The sequence below is a fragment of the Alexandromys fortis genome, unplaced genomic scaffold, assembly GCF_014885135.2.
Source record: "Alexandromys fortis isolate MF-2015 unplaced genomic scaffold, M_Fortis_MF-2015_v1.1 scaffold_170, whole genome shotgun sequence".
In the NCBI taxonomy this organism is placed as follows: domain Eukaryota; kingdom Metazoa; phylum Chordata; class Mammalia; order Rodentia; family Cricetidae; genus Alexandromys; species Alexandromys fortis.
The window spans coordinates 2,862,143-2,885,928 of NW_026068084.1; the positions used below are offsets into that span (position 1 = coordinate 2,862,143).

The 23,786-nt window shown below is 49.1% G+C and overlaps 1 protein-coding gene across 12 annotated transcripts in view; it reads right to left on the reverse strand.

Moving 5' to 3' along the window:
- Nav2 (neuron navigator 2) overlaps positions 1-23,786 on the reverse strand; it is a 625,897-nt gene that overhangs the window by 108,193 nt on the left and 493,918 nt on the right. For all 12 annotated transcript variants that reach the window (XM_050122142.1, XM_050122136.1, XM_050122147.1 and 9 more), the window contains one exon: positions 6,630-6,752. In XM_050122142.1, coding sequence (XP_049978099.1) covers positions 6,630-6,752 — 123 coding nt within the window. The remainder of the gene's footprint in view (positions 1-6,629; positions 6,753-23,786) is intronic.

A 23,786-nucleotide genomic window follows, 5' to 3' on the forward strand; every position in this document is an offset into this window, starting at 1 on the left:
CTAAACAACAGTCCCTCTGGCACCCCGGTTCCCAGTCAGAGCAACGAACAACACAACCTTCTACAGTGACCAGATGGTAAGGGTGAGAAGTTTTGGACCTGCTTGTTATACAGCATAACCTGATTTATCCTAACTGATACCAGGACTTTCCAAGACCCCTTGGTTCAGTCACAGGAAGTTATTTTCTCCTGTGGGGCATACTCTGGTTGGGTTTCAGAACCTAAGCTTCGGGTTGCTGGGGGACCGAGGAGAGAGGAAGTTTCCCAATTCTCGCCTTTTCTCTTGGGCCCCTCATTCCAGTTTTCACCCTGTTTCTATCCGTGCCATCTTTTAAAAATTATTTTTATGCGTATGAACATTTGCCTGCATGCATATCTGTGCAGTATGTTCATGCCCAGTGTCCTTGGAGGCCAGAGAAAAGCATCATCCATCAGGTCCCCTGGAACTGGACTACAGACAGTCCAGTCGTTAGCCACCACGTGGGTGCTGGGAACTGAAGGTCTTCATTAGAGCAGCCGGTGCTGCTAAGTTCTGCATCATCTCTCCACCTCCCACACAGCTTCTCTTTCAACAGCCGCTGGAAGGGCACCACTTACAAAAAAGGTGTCTTTGGGGATCCTGGCTCTGTTCTCCAGCCCCTACTCAGCTGTGTGAGGGAGGGGAGTGTCTCACTGGGCCACCACACCTCGTGCCCTCTCTAAGCCGGAACACTGCTGACAGAGGCAAGGCTGCAGGCTTGGCAGGCTGTAGGTTCCCAGCCCTTTACAGCCCTCTGGAGAATTCCTCCGCTGCCGCTGCCGCTGCCAAGGTGCAGGCGGTTCGTTTCCTGTCATCACCACCCCCCTGCTCAACCCAGGTGGCCTCGGAAAAGGAAGCCAGGGGCAGGGGCAGACTGGGGCCCTCCAGGAAGGCCAGCGTGGTAATTATCACCCTGTTACAACGGAAATAGAGATTTGCCTCCAAGGCCCCTTTTATGGGCTTTGAAACTGTGACTTTCACTCTCTCCCAGGAGGGAACGGAAAGGGCTGGGGCATGGAGTGGATGGGGAGGAAGCCCAAGGAAGAGGACAGATCAGCTCCTGGGTGGGGGGTAGGCCTGTGTGCAGGACACAAAGAAAAACGGGCATCACTGGGGGTGACAGGGACCCTTGGCCTTCGGAATGAGAAGGAAGAAGAATGAGAGGATGATGGTGGGAACAGGAAGGAGTGGGAGGAGAGAGGGGAAGAGAGAGAAAAAGGGAGAGAGGGAGAGGCTTTCCACCTGCACGTAGAGAGCCTCCTGTTATGGTGTCCCGAGGACTCCTGTGCGGCGGCTCGCTGCTGGCCCTGTTGTGAAGAGGTAACCGCAACACATGTGTACTAGCTTCTTCATGGATGGACTCATCTGATGTGGTCACACTGAACGGGCTGTTAGGGGATAGTGTCTGACTAGAAGAAGTGGGCCAGCCACTGGAGGCCTGCACTTGAAGGCATAGCCTGCCTCCGCCTTCTTCCTGCTTCTCTGCTTCCCCGCCAGTCATGTGGTGAGCAGCGCCTTCAACTGTGCCTTTAGGTTGGCCGCACGGACATAGCGAGTTCCAGGCCAGTCAGAGCTGCCTATGAAATCCTGTCTCAGACAACCAAAATAAAAACTGTAACGACTAGTGCGGGAGCCATACCGCTGTTAGCAAAGACCGAGAAACGTGAGGTTCTGGAGGACTTCAGAGCCTCAGTAAACTCTGGTAGCCCTGGACTTCCGACATTACTAAAAAGATGGGCCGTCAGACTTTGATGTCATCAATTCTTCCCCTAACCCAGGCCACAAAATGACAGCCAGAGTTCTCAGTGTCCCTACTCTGAACCTGCAAGGAGGCCAAGGCCCGATCCGGGGGCTGCTGGGTGCAGAATGGCTGCTTTGTTCTCTGTAAGTCACACATCCTGGCAGGGTGTGGGTTTCTGGTGCTCTCGGGAAGAGAGCTGGGCTTGGCTTTGCCTCTCACCCTGAGTCTTGCTGTTACAACAGCCTCTCAATTCAAGTGGAATCCGGGCTGGCTTTGAAGGCCAGGGTCAGGGGCTAAAGTACACATTGAGTCCTGTTCTCTTGACACAGTGTGACCCGGAAGGGCCAGCAGGGAGGAGCGTCTATCTAAGTGTTCCTCCATGTCCCTTGCCTGCTAATCCACAAGGATTGTCAAGATCCCTGGACACAGGACTTTTGCAGCGTCCAAGAAAGAGACGCACAAGTGGCAACTTTCTGGTGAGCTTTCTGTTCAGAAAGCACCCGACTTGCTAGAATCCGGGCATTACCGCCATGTTCAGGGGACACAGTGCTCCCTGCAGAGACCATCTGAGGGACAGCCAGCCTCTCGGCCCTGCATCTCACACTTCTCCCTCCTCACCAAGTGCCCTGCGTTCTGTTATCTGGGGCCTATCATGTGTAATGAGCCACCTCCATCAGTTCCAGCTGATCCTCCCTCCACGGCTGGCTGGATGTAGTCACCGATCACTATCAGGGGGGACTGGGATCCAGGGTGACAGCCCTGAAGAGTGACAGGAGATCAAAGGAGCTTGGCATTTCGAGTTTATCGTCTTTATTATTTCTCAGAACTGACTGATGACATAAAGACTCACACTGACACGTCTGTCTGCCAGGCCTCTGAAGACACACATTCCTGCTCGTGACTTTAAGGACCCCAATGATACATCAGGCCATGCTGCAAATAGCCAGTCTGGGGTCTCAGCATCCTGTTCCGGTCCCAGGGCCAGCTGTGGTCCTGAGCTGGAGACTTTCCTAAGCCCAGGGTGTGCTGCCCTCTGCGGGCCACTTTTCCTTGGCTGAGAACGAACCAGGGCTAATTCCCCATCATTTCCCATTTCCTCAGTAGGTCTCTTGTGGTCTACTGTTTATGTATGCAACCATAAGCAAGCACTTGGATTTCTCTTTTTTACCTAAAGCTTCCTGGAAATGATCTTACTTCTCAGACCGTTGCTTTTCGCGTTGTAAATGAAAGAGTCCCCCAGTTTGCATATTCACCATCTGTGGTGGGCTCCCTTGGTATTTCGTTCAGTGTCTCACGCCTACGCAGTTCTTACCATCCACAATGTTTGTAAAATCATGGGTTTGATATGCTGGCCGTAAGTTCCAGCAAGCAGTAAAATGAAAATATAAATATTAAAAAGAAACAGCTCCCTATCATTTACAACTATTTCCCATACTACAGTTAGCCCCCTACTTTGTGAAATACTCCCTTAGCATGGGGCCAGTGGGAGAGATATCTGGAGAGTATTGTAAGTCAATGAAGGACTGGAAAGCTAGCTCAGTCAGGAAAGAGCTTGCCTTGCAAGTATCCGGACCTGAGTTTGATCTTTAATAGTCATGTAGCATATGCAGGGAGGTAGAGACAGAAGGATTCTGGGGCTTGCTAGCTTACCAGCCTAGCCCACTTGTCTGTGAGACATCCAGTTTCAGAAACTAAAGGGACTGGGTAGACACCTCATGGCTGTGAGGTCATGAGGATTGGAGTTTGGATGCAAACACTCGTGTATCAAACGCTGTCTTTGTAAACACCCAGGGAAGCAAAGGTAGGAGGAGCTCCGGGGCTTGCCAGCTTCCTGCCTAGCTGAGAAAACCAGAGGCCCAGGTTTAGGGAGAGACCCTGCCTCAAAGGCACAGGTAGAGAGGACAGATACCTGACACCCTCTTCCGGCCCGAGGACCAATACCTGACGTTCTTGAGCCTCTCCATCCACACACACACGCACACACACATATGTACCTACACACATATGTGCATCCACACATATGCATACACCCACAGAAAGAAATAAAACCCCAGCTATGTCCCCTTAGCCAGCAGAGCAGCATCCCCACAGTCTATTCACAACAGCCGTGGGGCTTACAGAAAGTTAGTCCATTCCACAAGGATACAAATATACCCCTGCTGGTAACCTAGAACGCACGCCCCTCCAGTTAACTTGGCTTGCCATCTGTTTAGTCCTTAAATGATCATACCGGGCATGGGGAGACTGTTCATTTGGTGCTGAAATGAGGCGACGGAACAAATGGCTTCCGTCTTTCCAATCCTACCCCGAAATCTCGAAAAAGAAATAAGAGGCTCAGCTGTCATGCAGGATGATTTCTTAGTCCACCAGTGAAGCATTAGATAAATGGCCATCCCGGAGGCCTCTACTGTGGGGAGGCTGACCTCGTGAGGCCTGCAAACACGCACACTATCCAACCACAACAGCATGAGGAGAAGCAGAGAAATTGGACACAGCATCACCCCACCAGGGGGAGTTCTGCAGATGGTGATTTTCTCATGGTGCAGTTTACTATAAAGATTTCAGTCGTAGGGTTTACACTTTAGAAAGTGAAGTTCTCAGGGCTTGAGAGACTGCCCTTGTAGAGTACCACAGTTTGATTGCCATCACCCTCATGGCAGCTCACAACCCCTATATTCCAGTTCCAGGGGCTCTGACGCCATCTTGTGGCCTCTGAAGGCACTGCATGCATATGGTGTCCACACATACATGCATGTAAACAAACACCCATACACATAAAAATTAAAAGTAAAAAGAGCAGCTCTCAGAAGTTTCTATAGCTAATCTTTGTCCTGCCTTCCCTTCACCTCCTTTCCCTCCCCCTATCTTTTGTGCTGGCCTTGAGCTCACAGAGATCTGCTTGCCTCTACCTGTCAAGTACTGGGATTAAAGGTGTGTGCCACCACCCAGTTAGTTTTCTGTTTGTTTGTTTGAATGCACTAATGAGGAGCAAAACCAGGGCTCGTGCATGCTGGGTAAGTACTCAACCAACTAAGTATCCTCAGCCTTTGTATGAATTTTTTTCAAACCAGTAATTTTATAGAATAGCAGAAACAAAAGCTAACTCCAGACAGAGCTCTGATAAAAAAAAACTTTGGTTATCCTTGGTGTAAATGACCACACTGGACACCGGGGGACTCAAAGGAAGATATGCTGAGTTATAGACACTGGACCAGATCCTGAGGTCTTGACAATTAGCTCAGCACTACCCCCTACTCAGGTTTTCTAGCCTTGCTCCAGAGCAGTGGCTCTTAACTCAGGGGTTCTGACCCCTTTTGGGGGTCAAAAAACCCTTTCACAGGGGCTACCTAAGATCATCGGATAACATAGATATCTACGTTATGATTCATAACAGTAGCAAAATTACAGTCATGAAGTAGAAATGAAATAATTTTATGGTTGGGGGTCACCACAGCATGAGGAACTATATTAAAGGGTTGCAGCATGAGCAATTGTATGAAATGATGGCAGTATTAGGAAGAGTGAGAAGCACTGATCCAGAGACTGCGAGGATTCCTCTTGCATTGTTGGGTCATATTTCAGTATTAGTCTCTTTACAACGTTGCCATGTTCCTCTGTTGCAAGCCCTAGAGCTGCATAGCTCACCTAGAACTTTTTCAAAGAAAAATATGTGTATATGTGTGTACGTGCGTGCATGCGTGCGTGCGTGCGTGTGTGTGTGTGTGTGTGTGTGTATCAGTGTGTGGAATGTGTGTGGTGTGCAGGTACCCACAGAGACCAGAAGAGGGCGTCAGACCCTCCGGAGTTAAGGGGGTTTGAAAGCTGCCCAACAAGGGTTCTCAGCATCAAACTCCTCCGGAAGAACAACAAGTACGCTAACCCTTGGGTCATCTTTCTAGTCCCTCACCTGCTTGGAGAACAGCAGGACAGTGGCCCTGCCTCACAGCACGGCTTCCCAGAACCCAAGAGTGGCACGCTAAAATCATACAGGAACTTGAAACTGCTCGCTCGTGTCTAAGTTCCCCACTCCATCTCCAGCCCAGATGTGGAAGGAAGTCAAGTGAGCGGGAACACCCTTGAACACTCACTAAAGAGTACCCAAGCTGTACACTGAGAGCCAGAAAGACAGCACATCAGAGCTGGCAAATCATACAGTCCAGACCGCTCATTTCCTGGCTTGCTCAAGGCCAGGGAGTTGGTTTAAGCTAGAAACCCTGATGCCAAACACTCAGTCTTTATGGTAGGGTGGACACAGGTCATTTTGTCTCTGACCGACCCCTATTAATGCCAGTTCTCCACTGTGTCCGTTGCATCCATACCTAAGCTTCACCACCTAACTCCAGATGGCAGTTCTGCCCAAACCTCCTCAGGCATGGCCTGATCTCAGTTCTACACAGAGACCTTCTGGAAGTCTCAAGGTACAATGCCTAGAAAGCTGACTAATGGGAGCGGAAGTGAGCAGGTCCCTGGGGCCTGCTGGCTGAGAGGTGCTGAGCAACAGCCACAACAGCAAGAAAACCACCCAAGCCTGAACTCTGCTCTTGCTTTCAGAAGCAGCAGCTAGCGTCGAGGACGTAACTCAGTGGCAGAACGCCTCACAGACTCCATAAGGCCCCCGGTTCCACTCCCAGCACTACCACCAAATACACACACCTTACACCATATACAAGCAAGACCCAGGGACCACGGCAGCTCTCTGCTCATCTTTGTACCAGCTCTTAGTGCAGGTGCAACCTCAGGGCCACCCGGCTTTCCCTCGGGCTGAAGAGCACACCCACCCCACCCACTCTCTCAAGATCATGACCAGCATTCTGCAGGCCACCCTCAAGTGACTTCTGCTTACAGCTAAATTCAGGAACAGTTTGCCTACCTGTCAGCATCTCCAAGGCCCAGGGAGGTATTTCGTTGTAGGGTCTCACGCACCACAGCCATCCCATCTGGAAGCCGGTTCAGGCGACGAGTGTAGAGGCCAAGCCCGCCATCGGTCATATACCTTTGAAAGAAGAGGATGGCACATGTGTAAGGTCAAAAGCGGCTGTACGTAGTCTTGCCATTGTGTCCAGAAACCCTGCGTGGATCCCTTGCGCTCTAAGCAGAGAGGAAAGATTCCTCAGGCTCTGTCACTACAGCCCAAGGAAAACTCAGCTGCCGATTCAGTGTAGGATCTGGGGGTGGGGGAAGTGGGGAAGCAGGCCAAGCCTAATGAATCCAAACTCCTGGGGCTCTGTGAAGCAGAAGGGGCTGGTGAATAAAATCAGCTGTCAGACACACTCATGACATGCTTCTGAATGTCAGCAATCGTACAAGCAGGTGCTTTACCGACGTCATGTAAACAGAACTGAGTCCCCAGCACGCTGTGGGCGAACGGACGATGGAGGCGAGCTTTTGAAGAAGGCAGGAGAAGACGGAAGGTGGAGACAGGCTCCCAGAGAGTCAGGCACCTCAGCGGCAGAGGTCTTACAGAATGGACAGAGTACTGTTTCACCTTCAACACTGGTGTCCTCAGGGGTTTCCCACCAGACTCTGGGAGCGACACGCATGCTCACTTACTTTCATGGAAATGTTCAAGCTGTCTTCTGTTGGACTCAGTGTTGTCAGCAGTGTGTGTGTGTGGGGGAGAACCTCCAGAATTTTCTGAAGAGGTGCCTTAGAGTCCACAAACCAGAGTTTCGGTGAGCTGAGTCACTAGTCAGAGGTTCAAGCACAGAGCATCTGTGCCTCATTCTACCTGGGACTGGTTAGGTGGTCCTCCCTAACCCTCCACAGGGACTGGTTAGGTGGTTCCCCCCTCCCCTTAACCTCCTGTAGGGATTGGTTAGGTGGTGGTCCTCTTTATTTCCAAAGGAGGCTGGGTAGCAAAGCTAAACTTAGGCAGAACAGTGAAGTTGTCAGTTTGATCATGCATGAGCCCCATTAGATCATCGACTAGGTTTCTGCAAAAGTAAGACTTTGCTATTTCAAGTCTAACGACATGGAGCGCAGAGTCTCAGGAGTCACTGTGTGCTTGACTTCGCTGGCTGCACTGAATCATGGGAGGTTTCCTGCACGTGGCTCCTCAGCTTATTATGTACGGAGTGGCTCCTGAAGTCCTGGCCAACCCTGACTGCACCTGCTTTATATCTTTCTGGGGAGGAGAGAATAGAGAGGCGCCGAGTTTGCTTGGCAGAGTCAGGGTAGCCAAGTAAGGAGCAGAGAAGCAAAGTCCTCCCAGGAGCCTCCTTGTTTGTGTAGTAGCATACACATATGCATGCACGCACACACACACACACCTGCTCATCAAGTCAATCAAACCAAGTGTTTGTGGTTGTGCCAACAAGGCAGAACAGACTGAACTTTTCACCCAGCCGTATGATTTAAAAAAAAAAAAAAAAAGAAGCAATCTGAAAATCCACTGAATTATACACGTTGAAATGGTGTGTTTTATGGCACATGAATTACATATTGATGGAAACTAAAGTAAAAACAATACGATCACATCTACGGTTAAACACTCATTTGCTTAATTGCCTTTTAATGCTTTTCTCTCAGGAGACGGTGTGCCCCTCGAATGCTGGGTCTATTATTTTGTTCAAATCCATACCCCTAGCTCATCCCAATTCTATGTGTAAATTAAATATACTGTGATCACACATGTTAGCAAACTTGACAGCTAAGATACAAAGCGAGGCAAATGGAACGTCGATCTGCCACTGTACCCAGAACCCATCCATCTGTCCAGCCGTCTGTCTGCCCACCAGTGTATAACAGAGTGGGCAACCTGCAAATCCAACTAGCAGAAGGGGAAAGCACCTCCCCTGAAAGGCACAGCCTCTGTTGGAAGCTGAGGCTGAATATTCAGAAGATGCCCTCGCGAGGAAAGCTGGGGAGCTCTTCCTAGCACACGCGCCTGTACCATGAACCCAGCCCTTGATCTTGGTCTTAGCCAAGTCACCCTGCCAGTTAGATAAACACATTTTTTTTCCAACTGGGGAGATCTTGTCAAAGAACAAACAAACTAATTTTAGCAGCATTCATTTCCCTGCTGGATTTTTATTGCTGGTGAAACAATACATGCAGTTCAGCAATTATAAGCACCTGGGCAAGTGGATGTCCCCCCACCTCCCAGCTTGCTGCTGAGGGAGAAGTGGGTCTGGTGAGCACTTCAGAGGTAGGATGTTAGGACAGACTAGAGCCTCTGACCCACACTTACACCCATGCACATGAACAAAACACTGCACGCGCGCGCGCGCACACACACACACACATTACGAAGAGAAGGATTTTAAGTTTATTATTATTAGTGTGTATGTATGTATATGATGTGTGCGTGCATGTGTGTGATGTGTATGGGGGTGCAGAGGTCTAAAACTACTGTTTTGAGCCAGTAATCTCCTTCATGCCTCAAGCACCTTTATCCACGGGGCCATTTGGTGGCCGTCTGCATATATTTCTATTTTCTGCCTCAGCAAAGCCATTCCTACACGAATGCCTGGCTTTCTGAAGAAGCGTCATTGCTGTGTTCATCTAAAACCCTAGCCAGGGCTCAGAGATGGTCAACAGCCTCATGCCCTGAGGGCTTGGGAAGAGGGGGAAAGTCACCTCATCTTTGCTAGCTCTATCTGAGGCTCACGTGGATGGGGACATGAAATGACTTGTCCAAGGTTACAAGCTAAGGAAACAGCTGATCCAGGGCTCAGTCCCAGGGCCCCAGCACCACAGCTTTCTTCTCCTCAGGGACACACACAATTAGCACTGCTACCCAACAAGGAGCTGAGGCACTTCTGTATCTGCCACATGGGTTCCTGCCTACTTCGCAGGTCACGGAATGATTCACGCATTGCCCACCTGGTTTCTGCAGTGGCAGTGATGAGGGTCTTTGTTCTCATCTTTCAAAGCTCCCAAGACCCCTGAATAGGACCATCTCATAATTAATATAGATAATGTTTCCATCATCTCCTCCAAGTGTCTACATCACAGCCGTTGCATCATCTCTTACACACAAATAGAAGCACTTGGTTCTGTGCCAGCCTGGGGCCAGAGAAGTGAGAGACCTGGCCTCTGCCTGGTGGGACTCAAAGTTATTGGGAGTGAGGAAAATAATATCTCACTGCAAACAGGCGTATCATGAAGGTGGGAGAGGCTGGGGGACAGGGGCTTGGGCTGGGGTGAGGCAGCCACAGGTATCAGATGGCCGCAAAAGCTGGTCCTGCAGGGGACACTGGGGTTAGCGAATGAAAAGGTCCCTCCAGGCACATGGAACCACACAGCACAAAGCAGGGAAAATGGAAGAGGCAAGGCAGGAAAAGGAAGGAATTTATCGTGCGTGGCTGGACCACCAGAGATACAGGAGAATAGTGAACTGCATGGGGACTGAGGAAAAGCATTGGGATGCAGAAGGGGTTGAGACCTCCCTAGTGCAGTAAGATGCAGAGACAGGAAGGTACCAAGCAGGTGATTGACAGGCTTCAGTGTCAAGGAGCACACTGGCTTTTTATACCCTATTTTTAAAATAAATTTTTAAAAACATTTTTAACTACTCTCTGAATCTCTCTCTTTCTGTTTTAAAGATTTATTTATTTATTTTGTATATAATGTTCTGCCCGAATGTGTCCCTGCAGGCCAGAAGAGGGCACCAGATCTCATTATAGATGGTTGTGAGCCACCATCTGGTTGCTGGGAATTGAACTCAGGATCTCTAGAAAAACAATCAGTGCTCTTAACTGCTGAGCCATCTCTCCAGCCCTCATACCCTATTATTAACAAGACGTATTTATTTACAGTTTTAAATTTAACTTATGTGTTTGGATGTTTTGTCTGTATGAATGTCTGTGTACCATGTACATGCCATGTTCAGGAAGGTCAGAAGATGGTGCTCGGTTCCCCTGGAGCTACAGATGGATGTGGACCACCGTGTGGGTGCTGGGAATCAAACATGGATCCCCTGGAAGAACAGCCAGTGCTCTAAACTGCTGACCCATCTCTCCAGCCCCCTATTCATTTAATTTTAACGACATGTATGCATGTGTGTCTGTGTGCGGCCATGTGCAAACGTGTGCAGGTACCTGAGAAGGTCAGAGACCCCAGCAGCTGTCTGAGCTGTCTCTCATGTAGGTGGTAGGAACTGATCTCTGGTTCCTTAGAAGGGCAGTGCATACTCTTAACCTCTGTCCTTCCTCTCTTGACCCTCACACATTGAATGCTTTTTTGGTGAGCATGTATTTTGAAATATTATTCTTCCACAGGCTCTTCAGAAACCAGTTCTCATGCTGGCTGAGCCACCCTAACTTTCAAGGAATGATCAGGGTAGACCTTACCAAATCCAAGAACACTGCAAAGGCCACGTTCTGGCTGCAAGAAACAACTTTGTGTGTTTTTTTTTTGTTTTGTTTTGTTTATTTTTTCAAGACAGGGTTTCTCTGTGTAGCCCTGACTGTCTTGAAACTCACTCTGTAGACCAGGCTAGTTTCGAAGTTACAGATTTGTCTGTCTCTGCCTCCCAAGTACTGAGAATAAAGGTGTGTGCCACCACTGCCCAGCTACAAAAAAAAACGCTTAAACTGACACTGGGTGTGGAAAAAGCTTTGGAAATCCCACAGCATCCATCGGAAAAGGAAAAAAAAAAAAAAAACCACTAAACACAGAGCCCAAGGCTTGGTGAAGAGATGGCTTTTTCTTTTAAGTGCAGTGATGTAATACCACAGAACACAATGACACTGACTTTGTGAGCCACGTTCAAGGCTCACAGATCAACCCAGTCTGCCTCGGTACCACACACAAGCTCAGGATCCCTCACCAGGAAAGAAGTCACCTTTGTGGAGAGCCGAGGTGACAGGGGACTGGAAGGAACCGAACAGGTACGGCCTCACTCCAGTAGCATGCATTTACAGCAGAGCATGCTGGAACAAGGAGAGACCTCCCCAGTTGCAAGAAATGAAAGCCCAAATGGGAGGAGGGAAAACGCAGCAGGCTTGGCGATTACTTTTCTTCAAAGACCTGTCAGCCTGTCTGCAAGCTTCTGGACACACTTTCAGTATAGAAACGAACATAGGCAAATGGACTGAAACAGTTATGCCTAGGTGAGATGCCTTGCCAACATCAACATAAATACACGAGCCAGGATATCAGCAGATACAGTGTCGCACAGAGCTGAGAGTGGGAGGCGAGCTCCTGAGCCCCACGCTTTAGCAGCCAAACAACACGTGCTTTCAAGGCCCTCTCCAGGGCCGCAGCCCAGTGTGACATTGATTCTGCGAGTTTATTAGGATGTAAATTGAGTTTCTCGGGACAAACCTGTAAAAGGATCCTTTTAGCTTAGGGCCTCTTAGAAGTTAGATGGATAAACCTCCCTCTGGGTCACAGAAGGACAAGCTGAACACTAGCCTGGCAGAGCTGCCTAATCCCTTTGAAGACACCGATCTTTACCAAGGGTGGGCAGCTGCTGGGTCTGGCTTAAGATGATACATCTGAAATGCAAAAATAAGGTCGCAAAAAAAAAGGGGGGCCAATTTTTTCATACTGATTATAAAATGGTGGCACTTAAGTCCTCAGTTTTCAGTGAAGCACGCTGACGTAGTGTGGCGCATGTCACTCAGCGAACCCTGCCGTTCCCTCAGTGATTCTCCTATCCTCCTCACAGCCTGCTCTTACGTATTTCTAAATGAAGTCAAAGGGAATCAACGATACTACTGCACTGCTTCCTGTCGAGGGGTCCCCCAGACGGACATAAAACAAAACCAACAGCAGTTTCTGGAGGAAACACAAGGGCAGCATGGCTCGCTCAGGTTTCCCTGTGCTGAAAGGACAGAATGACCCCAACGAGGTGACACGGCCACAATCACTGCACAGGCAAGGCCGGGGCAGGTAGGACAGCACTCGGGTTTCACTCTTGGTCTGCTGGAGGCAATTCTTTGAACTCACACTCTTCTCAGCCATTTGGGGAAACCCTCCCAACACCTGGGGCCGAGGGAATCTGGGACACATTTCCTACCTTTCTGCACTGCTGTCCGCTGTCCCTGGGGGCTCTTCAGGACCTCAGCAGATTTCCACCACTCCGCTTTCCAGGAGGAAGTGGGAATTCGACTTACATCTCTAGCTTCATCCTCCTTTACTTCTCTGAGGACTGGAGCAGCCACCTGTAGCCACACTAAGCCACCTCGGCACTGAGCGTGGGGCACATAGCCTTGGCAAACAGGCTTCCAGATCCCTGAGCTGAGATCCTCACTGGGGAGGTTCTCGGCTCAAAGGACACTGGCACCTTCCTTGGTTTTGTGGCATGCCACATCCATCAGCAAGTCCGGGTTAGGATGAAAGGTATGGAGGCCCGGCTTGGTTCTACAGACTAGAGAAGCAAGCAGGTGGAGCAGCCACAGTAAGAGTGAGCCCAGGAGGCCTGCAGACTACTCTGGCTGGCCCTCGTCAACAGATCCCAGCCCTCCAGAGAGCCCTGGAGGCTGCTGAGCTAATCAGATGAAGCCTCAGCAGGCCTCAGGAGCAGAGGCAGCAGCGGGAAAAGACAGGCTGGCATTGAGGAGCATTGCATGGCCTCAGCCCCTGCCCCAGAAACCCTCACTGAGGAAAACAGGTATCGCAGACTTAAGTCATTTCTATGGGTAAAACCAGGTATAGAAGAGCACCCTGAAGGCAAACAGAAGGCACATTTGGGATGTGGGGGTTACAACAAAATAAACTCCTTATAACCAGCTAGCATCAGCATCCTCTGGCAGCATTTGGACCTGGACCTGGCTTCTCTAGTCAGACCATACACTCCAACTAGAGTATCCAAACACTGACCAACAGAAACGGTGACTTCTGTCAAGCACAGGGTGACCACTAGCATAAAAACACAGGTTCCTCTATTAGATCTATTTCTTGGCATGCTTTTGTTGTATTTTTTTTTTTTTAAGACAGGGTCTCACTCTGCAGCCCAGGCTGGTCCCAAACTTGAGATCCTCTTGCCTACACCTGGTCTCTAGGTCATGGCCGTGTACCACCACATGAGAGACATCATGCCCTTTGGATTCTTACAGTTTTTTTGGGGGGGGTATTTTATAGCACATGCAATATTTCAGTAACACTACCATAAAAATCTTAAAAACAAATTCCACCAAGTGTAGTTTTGAAGTCACTACCTAAAACGGAAATTCTTGCCGTCAGGTCTCTTTGGAACCCGGCAGAAGCCAAGGCTCCATTTTGCATCTGCACTCAGTTGCATTGGCTCCCGGGCCTCCAGGCTTCATGCCAGAGTCCAGCATGGCTGGTTGTGTGATCCCTTTAGCTCTGCAAGGGCTTCCCCACTGTGAGACTCTCCTTTGCTGTAGGGTACTCAGCAGCGGCACTCCCCCACCCGTGGACTTCAGCACCCATCACTGCGCCATCTTACTCTTATCTTGCTCCCGGCAGAGTGACAGGCGACAAGAGGGGAGATGTCAGCGCAGGAGTACAGTGTGGCACCTTGGTCTGGGTGTCTTCTGCAAAAGGAAGCGGGATGCTACCTATTTTAACAAAGGCCTATGCAACACTCATTTCTGAGGGCTTGAGCTTAGTTTACCTAAGGACACACACATAGATGTGCGATAAGAATTTTAGCTGGAGGGGGCTGCTGAAGAGATGGTTCAGTAGATGGACTTCCTGTTATAGAAACATGAGGACCTGAGTTTAGATACCCAGCACTTACACAAAAGCAGGGAGTGAGGCGGACTGTCTTCCTAAGTCCAGGGCTGGCAGTGGCAGGTGGAGTAACACAGCCCCCTGGAACTCATTGGCCAGCCAGCCTAAATGAATCAATGAGATCCAGGTCTACATGTCTTAATGATGTAGGTGGGTCATCTGTCTATCTGTTACTTTCACTGGTTAATAAAGAAACTGCTTGGCCCTTTGATAGGACAGAAAATTAGGTAGGTGGAGTAGACAGAACAGAATGCTGGGAAGAAGGGAAGTAAGGCAGATGCTATAGCTCTCCTCTCCAAGATGGATGCAGGTTAAGATCCCTTCTGGTAAGCCACCACCTCGTGGTGCTACACTCATTAATAGAAATGGGTTAATCAAGATGTGAGAGTTAGCCAGTAAGAGGCTAGAGCTAATGGGCCAAGCAGTGTTTAAAAGAATACATTTCCGTGTAATTATTTCAGGTAAAGCTAGCCGGTGGCCCGGCGCTGAGTGGCGGGACACAGCCCCGCCACTCCTTACTACATCTTTAAAAAGTAGTGACCATGGGCGGTGGTGGATGCCTTTAATCCCAACGCAGGAGATGCATACGCAGATGGATTGAGTTGCAGGTTAGCTTGATCTACATAGAAAGTTCCAGGCCAATCAGGGCTACATAGGGATACCCTGTCTCCCAAACAAAAACAACAAACAAACAAAAAACAAAGAAAAGAAAGGTGGATATACCTAATGTCAGCTTCTGGCTCTATACCCATGTACACACATCCGCAAGCACACACATAAATATATACTCACATATACACACAAACAGGTACATATGCCATACAAAAGAAAAAAATCTTAAGTTTATTATGTGTGTGTATGTGCGTGTGTCCATAGGCCAGGAGATACCTTTGTGAAGTCGGTTCTCTCATCTTACCTTTAAATAAGTCTGGTGTGTGTGGTTGCCTTGCATTTGTGTCTCTGTGGGCATCAAACGTATGCCTGGAACCTCTCAGGGCCAGAAGAAGGCATTGGATCCCCTGGAAATGGAGTTAGTGGTGGTTGTGAGCTGCTACATGGGTGGTGGAAATTGAACCTGGGTCCTCTGCCAGAGCACAGTGCTCTTAATCCCCGAGTCATGGCCCTAGCCCCTCTCCTCCTTACATCCATGGGTTTGGGGAGAGAACTCAGGCTTATGTGGCCAGCACCTTTACCCAAGAAACCACTTCTCTGGCTCAAGAATTTTAATTTTGGGGGCTGGAGAGATGGCTCAGAGGTTAAGAGCACTGTTGGGCTGCTCTTCCATAGGTCCTTTCCAGCAACCACATGGTGGCTCACAACCATCTATACTGAGATCTGGTGCCCTCTTCTGACCTGCAGGGATATACATGCAGACAGAACACTGTATATATAATAAATAAATAAATCTTTAAAAAAAAAAGAATTTTAATTTTTGAAAAGCTGAAACTATGCGAATGAAATGCATCCTTAAACGGACCAGAAAGCTCAAAGCTATAACCAGAGTGTCCTTAGCACCTCCTATTGAAATAAATGGGCAAGCGTAAAATACTCATCACGATCCATGAGACCGCTTGTTTAAAGTGGGAACTATCATACAGCATTCTGAAGAAACGCTGCCCGCTTTGGGGAAACGGGCTGGCCCCGTATCTGGGGATTTGTCTTGAGTTCTCTTTATTGTGGTTCAACTGTTAGTGTGGACTGCAGCAAATACTTCTAGCACCAGCAGGAAGCTTTCTGTCCACACTGTGAAAGATGAGAGGCATCCTAATACACAGGAGACCGCTCTCTAGACAAAGCCTTCTTTTAAGTTCCTTCTTGGCATGAAATGTGCTGGTCAGAGATGCATTGATACCCAGGAAGTCTCACCACTCAGATGCACCTGAATCAGCAGGGACTCAGAGAAAAACACACATTCCAGGGCCATGGCTTCTTGGTCGTTGGCTGTCCTTAGCAGGGTTGAGACTAAATTTTTTTTAAGAAATATTTTGATTTTCAGAGCATTTTAAGATTTATAAGAAAGTTGTGCAGTAAGTATTGAGTTTCTTGGCTCCTTCCCTCCCTCAGAGTCTGGTCTATATTAATATTTCGTGCTCATGTGGTACATGGTGGCCACTGACAAACCCATTCCACTGACAGGTGACGCCCATCTTCACATGAATTCTTCTGTGTTTCTAGCTCTGCAAAAGTCATGTGTCCAGGGGCTGGAGAGATGGCTCAGTGGTTAAGAGCACTGGCTGCTCTTCCAGAGGACCCAGGTTCAATATTCAGCACCCATATGGTGGCTCACAACTGTCCCGAACTCCAGTTCCAGAGGACTTAATTTCTTCTTCTAGCCTCTGTGGGTACTAGGTACAGACACATGGACAGGCAAAACATCCAAACACATGAGTTAAATTTAAGAAATAAGGAAATGTCAGGTGTGGTGGCTTATGCCTTTAATCCTAGCACTTGGGAGGTAGAGCAGGTGATTTCTATAAGTTCGAGGTCAGCCTGGAATACAGAGCTGGTTCTAGGACAACCAGGCTACACAGGGAAACCAATCTTGAAACACTCCCCTCCGTGCCACCCAAAAAAGGAAGAAAGAAAAGAGATAAGAAAACAACCATGCCTTCCAGACTAGTATCACAGAATCCAATAGCCTAAAAAATGCCCTGGCCACTGTTTCTGTAAAATCTTTATTTACAGAAGAATAGCTTGTCATGACGATTTGAGACAGAAATCTTCGGTAACCGGCCCTGGCCTCCTCTGTGGTGAGAGGCAATGTCCACCCATGCTAACAGGACCTAGGCTGAAGCTGATCCAGCGGTGCCCTCCACCTCAGCCGACTAGCAGTCCAGACTGAGAGATGTCCAGGCCATGGAGCAGTCCACCTGGTGTAGGTCCAGAAGGCTGGGGAGGTCATGGGTGAGGAGCATCAGCCAAGATGAACTCGGCACAGGGGACAACATGCGGTGGCCTCACAGGCATGTCATGAATCAGACAGCCTTTGCACTGTCAGAAGAATCCTTCCTGGGCTCGGGATAGCGCTAGCCATACAGGTGTGAACCTGAATCTGGACTCTAAGAATCCACACAAAAGCTGGACTTGGAAGTGTGAGGATCCGTAATCCCAGCACCCCACTATCGAAAGTGGAAAGTAGAAACAGGAGACTCTCTGGAAGCCTGAGAGTTAGCCAGCTGGGTAACACAGCAAGCAAGGGACCCTTAGACAAGGCAGGCAAGTGAGAACAGCCAGTCTCTGTCCTCTGACCGCTACATGCATACATATTCCTGACCACATGAAGTCCTCCCACCAAGCACACCCAACATGCTAAGAGCTACTGGCTATGCTTCTGGGATGGCTGTAACTTGCTGTCCCAAAGTTTCTGATCTACCAAAGTGTCACATGACACAAGTTCGCTTTCCTTTACAGTCAGGAGCATGGATGCTGGCCTTGAGTTTTCTCTGTCCTCTCCAGAAGATGACTAGAGCCCTCAGAGACAGAATCAGAAGACACCCAGTGTCTCTTGCTCTTCAGACAGGTCAGGGGAACTGCCTCTGCCTCTACGACACTGGGGAGCGACTGTCTGTCACTGTGTTTGAAGTCCATACAAGTTTCACCTCGCCCTTATCAAAACTGTAGCTGAGGGAGATGCCAAGGTGCCCTGAGAACATGCAGCGAGGGGCCACTGGCTGGCAACTAAGATGTGCCTCTACTGCAGACTGCATCATGAGGTAGTAAACAGACGTCAGGAGGTCCCTGGGAGAGGGGAGGGCTGCAGAGCGGGCTGGCTACAGGAGCGCTACAGGTAGGTATTTGTTCTGGAGGTGGCTCATGTTTAACGCTGTGGCATTCTGTTTTTCAACAAGGACTTCAGGGAGCTGCTGTTCTGAGGGAGACACCAGCCTGCATGCTGGGGGTACAAGAATCCAGGTCCTTGACTTTACAGCTGCTCGCGTGGGGCTCAACAAGGGTAAAAAGCAGGGCTAAGCACCAGAGAGGGCTTCACAGGGGAGGGACCTTCAGGAGGATTCTGAAAGGATCAGCAGGGAAGGCTGGGTTGGGGTGAAAAATCTAGCTCATACATTTACTGACACATACGATAGTAAAATTTCATAAGCACGTATTACAAGCCAGCAAACAGAATCTGCAGAAATGGCTCAGCAGTTAAGAGCATTTGCTGCTTTTGCAATGGAGCTGGGTTGGGTTGCCAGGACCACATAGGCTGGGCATGCTAGTTGCATTCATAACACTTGGGAGAACTCCTCTTTGTCAGGATAATTGACACAGGTATGTCCCCAGAGGGAGCAGATGGGACACAGATGTGTATGTGGACACGTCTCTTCCTATACAGCGAGGCAGCTGCTGGAGCTATGGCGGCGGAGGGATGAAGCCAGGAGTACTCAGAAGCCAGGTGACTGACAAAGCACACAGGCAAACCAGTCATCTCCGCTGATGGACAGTAGCTAATAGTGGTGAGGACCAACAGTGGCTGGGGTGCTCGGCTGGGCAGGTGGAGATCCGGGAGAAAGGCTCCGGAGGAGAAATGGGACTAATACTGTCACCTACAGAACACACAATCTGCCCTCAGTCAACACACCAGGAGCTGCAGTAACAACAGCTGTGATCCACAGACTAAGGGATGGAGTCCCTGATGGTGTTCGGTTGGTTCCCCCCCCCCCCAACTCTTTAACTTGCTCCAGTGCCTCTACTCCCACAAACAAGAGCTATGACGAGATAAGCTGAAGGCACCATTCAAACATGGCTGGGGGCAAAGCTGAGTTCTGTAAGCCACCTTGAATACCTTCTCAACTTCTGCTTTCTTTGTACACAAGAAGGCATAATGGCTGGTGTGTGAGCAGTAAGCCTACAGTGGGTCTCAGCAGCCACAGTTCAATGTGCCACTGAACCCTTTATCCTGTGATATAACTGAGATGGGAGAGTGCTTGCTTGACACAGGCAAGGTCCCGAGTTCTACCTCAAGTGCCATGAAAACTGGCCTGTAATCTTGGCACTAGCAAGGTGGGAACAGGAGGAAGAGAAGCCCATGGTGATTCTCGGCTATGTGGTGAGTTTCTGGCCAGTTTGGGCTGCATGAGACCATTTGAAAATGAACAAAATCTCTAGTCCCCTCACTGCCAGATCAGGAGAGAGGCCTGTCTGATTTTTGTGTTTATTAAAACAGGCATGGGTTAATTTTTTCTTTTTAGGAGAATAACCTTTTAGGTCTCTCCAGATTCTCTAGTGTGGCCTGACCTTTCCAAAAGACTTTTGTTCAGAAATCAACACCCAGATCTGTTACCATGACAGCAGACTGCAGTGACTCCTGAAGGGAGGAGAGCATCCTGCATCCAGAGTTGGAAGATCTTCCTTTGAAGGAATCCCCCTGTAGTCTCCCAGATACACAAAGCTCCAGACTTAGAAACTCTCAGAAGGGGGAGTCCCAAGCAGCCACACCCACAACCTGGTACATTCTTCTACACTTTAACCACAGGGCATCCTAGTGTTTTGGGCAGTGGATAAATGCAAGCCTGAATTCCATATGGTTGGAGCAATAGTTCTTTGGAACCCACTACTCACTGAATGCCTTCTGCATTCTGCATACCTAGTTTCTGCTGTAGATGCTATGCTTCAGGCTTGGAGCTCTGTGCCATCAGATAGATATCTCCCAAGCAAACCTCTGCCTTGGTCTGAATTCCTTCTAATGCGGCACCAGGACAAAGCAAACCTTAGACACTACCCAACAAGCAAGCACTCAAATACCTGTCTTACTCATTGTTTCTCTACCAATCCAAGGAAGGGCAGGCTTTGGAGAGGGGAGCACTAGAAGCATCTAGCAGGGGGCAGCACTGGAAGAGGCAAGGCTGGCATCTCAGCGGCTGAGGCCTCAGGCTTGGTTAATTGGCTGTAATGCTTAGCAGCTCTTTGATATGGGACAAGACACTTCTCTGCTCAGTTCTCACGTCTCTGGGATGGGGATAATGACACACTGTCAGATGCTAGACAGGGCCTTGCCTTGTCTTCCCAGGGCCTCCAATGCAGGCTAACCCTCAAGGACCACCCACACTTACCTGGTGCATGGTCACACCCTTAAAGAAAACTGACTATTCACTATGCCTCCCCCAGTGGCCTTCAACTGTCACTAGCTCATGGGTCAGGGGTAGGGGCTCATGGGCCGTCTCCATCCCCCAGGCTGGAATGTCCACTGGCTTAGGCTTGGGCATGTCTTATGCCGGGAACCACAGCTGATGTGTGTTCATGAGCACAGCTGTCCTTTGATGTCTAGAAAACACTGGTTTGCCTGGGTCCTCCCCGTCCTCTGTCTCCTACAATCTTTCCACCTTTTCTTCTGCAATGACTCCTGTACCTTGGGGAGGGGCTGTGATAGAGATGTCCCGTGTATGTCTGAGCACCCTACAGATATTTATTCTATGCATGTTGATCAGTTGAATACATCCTGTTCTTTTTTTTAAATATTTATTTATTTATTCATTATGGATACAATATTCTGTCTGTGTGTATGTCTGCAGGCCAGAAGAAGGCACCAAACTCCATTACAGATGGTTGTGAGCCACCATGTGGTTGCCGGGAATTGAACTCAGGACCTTTGGAAGAGCAGGCAGTGCTCTTAACCACTGAGCCATCTCTCCAGCCCCCAATACATCCTGTTCTTAAAGTTCTTAGTAGCCCAGTACTCTGAGCCCCACCCTTTTGAACACCCTAGCTAGCTAACTCTGTCTTCCTGGGGTATCGTAATCTTCCTCCTCAAGTGAGAAGTCACACTAGAGAAGACCTGGGTGCACAGGGTTTGAATCTAACTTCAGGGAATGCGTGGTTCTAGCTATTGCTACCCATGTGAACCAGTCAAGTATCTTAACCTTTCTAAGATTCAGTCTCCTTAAAGATAAAGAGGGAGCCAGGTAGTGGTGGCTCATGTCTTTAATCCCAGCAAGGCAGAGGCAGACAGATCTTTGTGAGTTCAAGGCCAGGCTGGTCTATAGGGCAAGTTTCAGGATAGCAGGGCTACACAGAGAAACACTGTCTTAAAATAACCAAACCAACCAACCAACCAACCAACCAAAACAACAGCAATGAAAATGGTAACTAGGGAATGAAACTGGTCTCCATCTCAAAGAACTGGCTGGCCAGTGGAAGAATAGGTGAGACAGTCCTTACATATACCTGGAATACCACAAACACCCCCCCCAACCTGTGACCAGAGGCAAGTAGACACATGTGTGCATGCATGGTAAGTAGACTCTACAGCTTTCCTCTCCTCCACAGAGGCAATACCGCATCTGCTCTTCCCTAGGTTCTGGCGACTTCAGTTGCCCTCACTCTTTAAACTTCCCTGCTCAAATCTATGAAATGCCCAGTTGCAGAAGAGATGACCAGCTGGTTACAGACACAGCTCTGGTAAGAGAGACCCAGACTCCCCTGGTCCCATTCCCCCAAATCAAGAAGGAGATATGGCTATGATTTACAGCTATAAGGACATGAAGGTTCCTCCTTGGACAAGCGTATCTTTTCACATTCGAGTCTCAGAAGGGGTCAGTCACCAGAGGTATTCTGGCCAGTGTGTCTGTCTGCTACTAGCTCAGGAATAAGATGAAGTAACAAACCCATTGCTTCTTGTGAGACTTTTTGGGACACTGGGTCCTGGAGAGGGGTACAATGCTTCCTCTGAGGCACCCAAAGACTCTCTCATCCATGGTCCCACTTCTTACAGGATGTTCTCGCTTTGACATCCTGCCATGTTGTTCTCTGTTTGTGGGATACAGGTGAGTTATCTCCCATCTCAGACAACTCATTTTCATGATTCCACATAAGGCCTGTGACAGACTGGGGTGGCTAATAATATGTGTCAACTTGGCTAGGCTGTGATACCCAGATATCCAGCCAAACACTAGTTTAGATGTCGTGATGAGATTCACATTTAACCCAGATGAAGAGAGAGAGGGAGGGAGGGAGGGAGGGAGGGAGGGAGGGAGAGAGAGAGAGAGAGAGAGAGAGAGAGAGAGAGAGAGAGAGAGAGAGCAAGAGCTAATCTAAGCAGCTGCAGATTTTAAAACAGGCAGATCCTGAGGAGGGAATCATGTCTGTGGATGGTCCCAGGACTTGAGCCCTGGACTATCTTGGAGGCTTTGGACTTGTATGTCTCCATCACAGCATGGATAATTCCCTAAAGTCAACTAACATCCTCCAGTCCCTGTGGGTCCTGTTTGGTCCCGGGCTCAGAAGCAGCATGGCCACATCTTTGAAAGTGTGTTAAGAAGGATAAAGGACTCAGAAGAAAAGAGACACAATACCTGGCCCTTAACACATGGAAAACGGGCTGAGAAAGTGAAGCAGTTTCCTAAGCAATGACTGGCAGGTCCTGTGACTCCCACTGGGAAATATCTGCAGCACAGCAAGATGGGAGGTTGCTCACAAGGAAACTTTGGCTTCTTATCTTGATCAAGGCCTAGGCACACTCAGTCTCAGCCTCCTGTTGAGTCTTCCAGCATGGGCTTACTGTCTCAGGGCCAAGACACTCCCAATCCATCCAGATGCTTTTCCTCATATTCATCTCCACTCCAATCTGGTATTCTCCAACCTTGCCACCATAAATCTGTCAGAGCCATTCTAACTGCTGGCTGGGCAGATGCAATCGGGAAGGGATTTGCAACGCCACTGGCTCACTTTTAAGATAAAAGCTAACGTGAGCTGGGTTTTCTAGAAGAGAGCGGCACAAAGGCTTAGCGAGAAACAGTGGGGAGCTGCAGTTCTCTCTTCAACATAGGCTCATCTGCAAAGCATGGGGCAGAGAGAGGAGGGCTCTGCCAAGCATTGCTTTCCAGCAGAGGGGCAGAGGGTGGCAGGAGGACACAGGATACAGGAAGGCAGTAAGGACACACTAACACTTTCTCAAAGGGAAAGAAGCAGCAGAGGGGCGACCATTTTTCCATGTCTTCCAGGGCTTTCAAATGTTTCAGGGCCTTTAGGAACAGTACCATGTGGCTGGAGAGACGGCTCAGTGGTTAAGAGCATTGGCTGCTCTTCCAGAGAACCCAGGTTCAATTCCCAACCTCCACATGGCAGCTCACAACTGTCTGTACCTCTAGTTTGGGGGCATCTGACACCTTCACACCAATGCACATAAAATAAAAAGGAACAATACCATATAAAAGTCTGAATTTTGGAGCTGGGGTTAGTATCCCATTTTGACAATGCATCCAAAGGTACAGAGTCAGATTCCCTGCACGTAGAAATGCCCCTTCGGAGTGTGAGTTCATGGGCTACAGGTTTACACTAGAGAGTAGCTTCAAGGATCCAATTTCAGTATAAAAAAGAATATTGAGTGATCCACCTTGCAAAATTCATACCCCAGGGCACACCAGGGGCTGGGACGGAGATGCCTGCT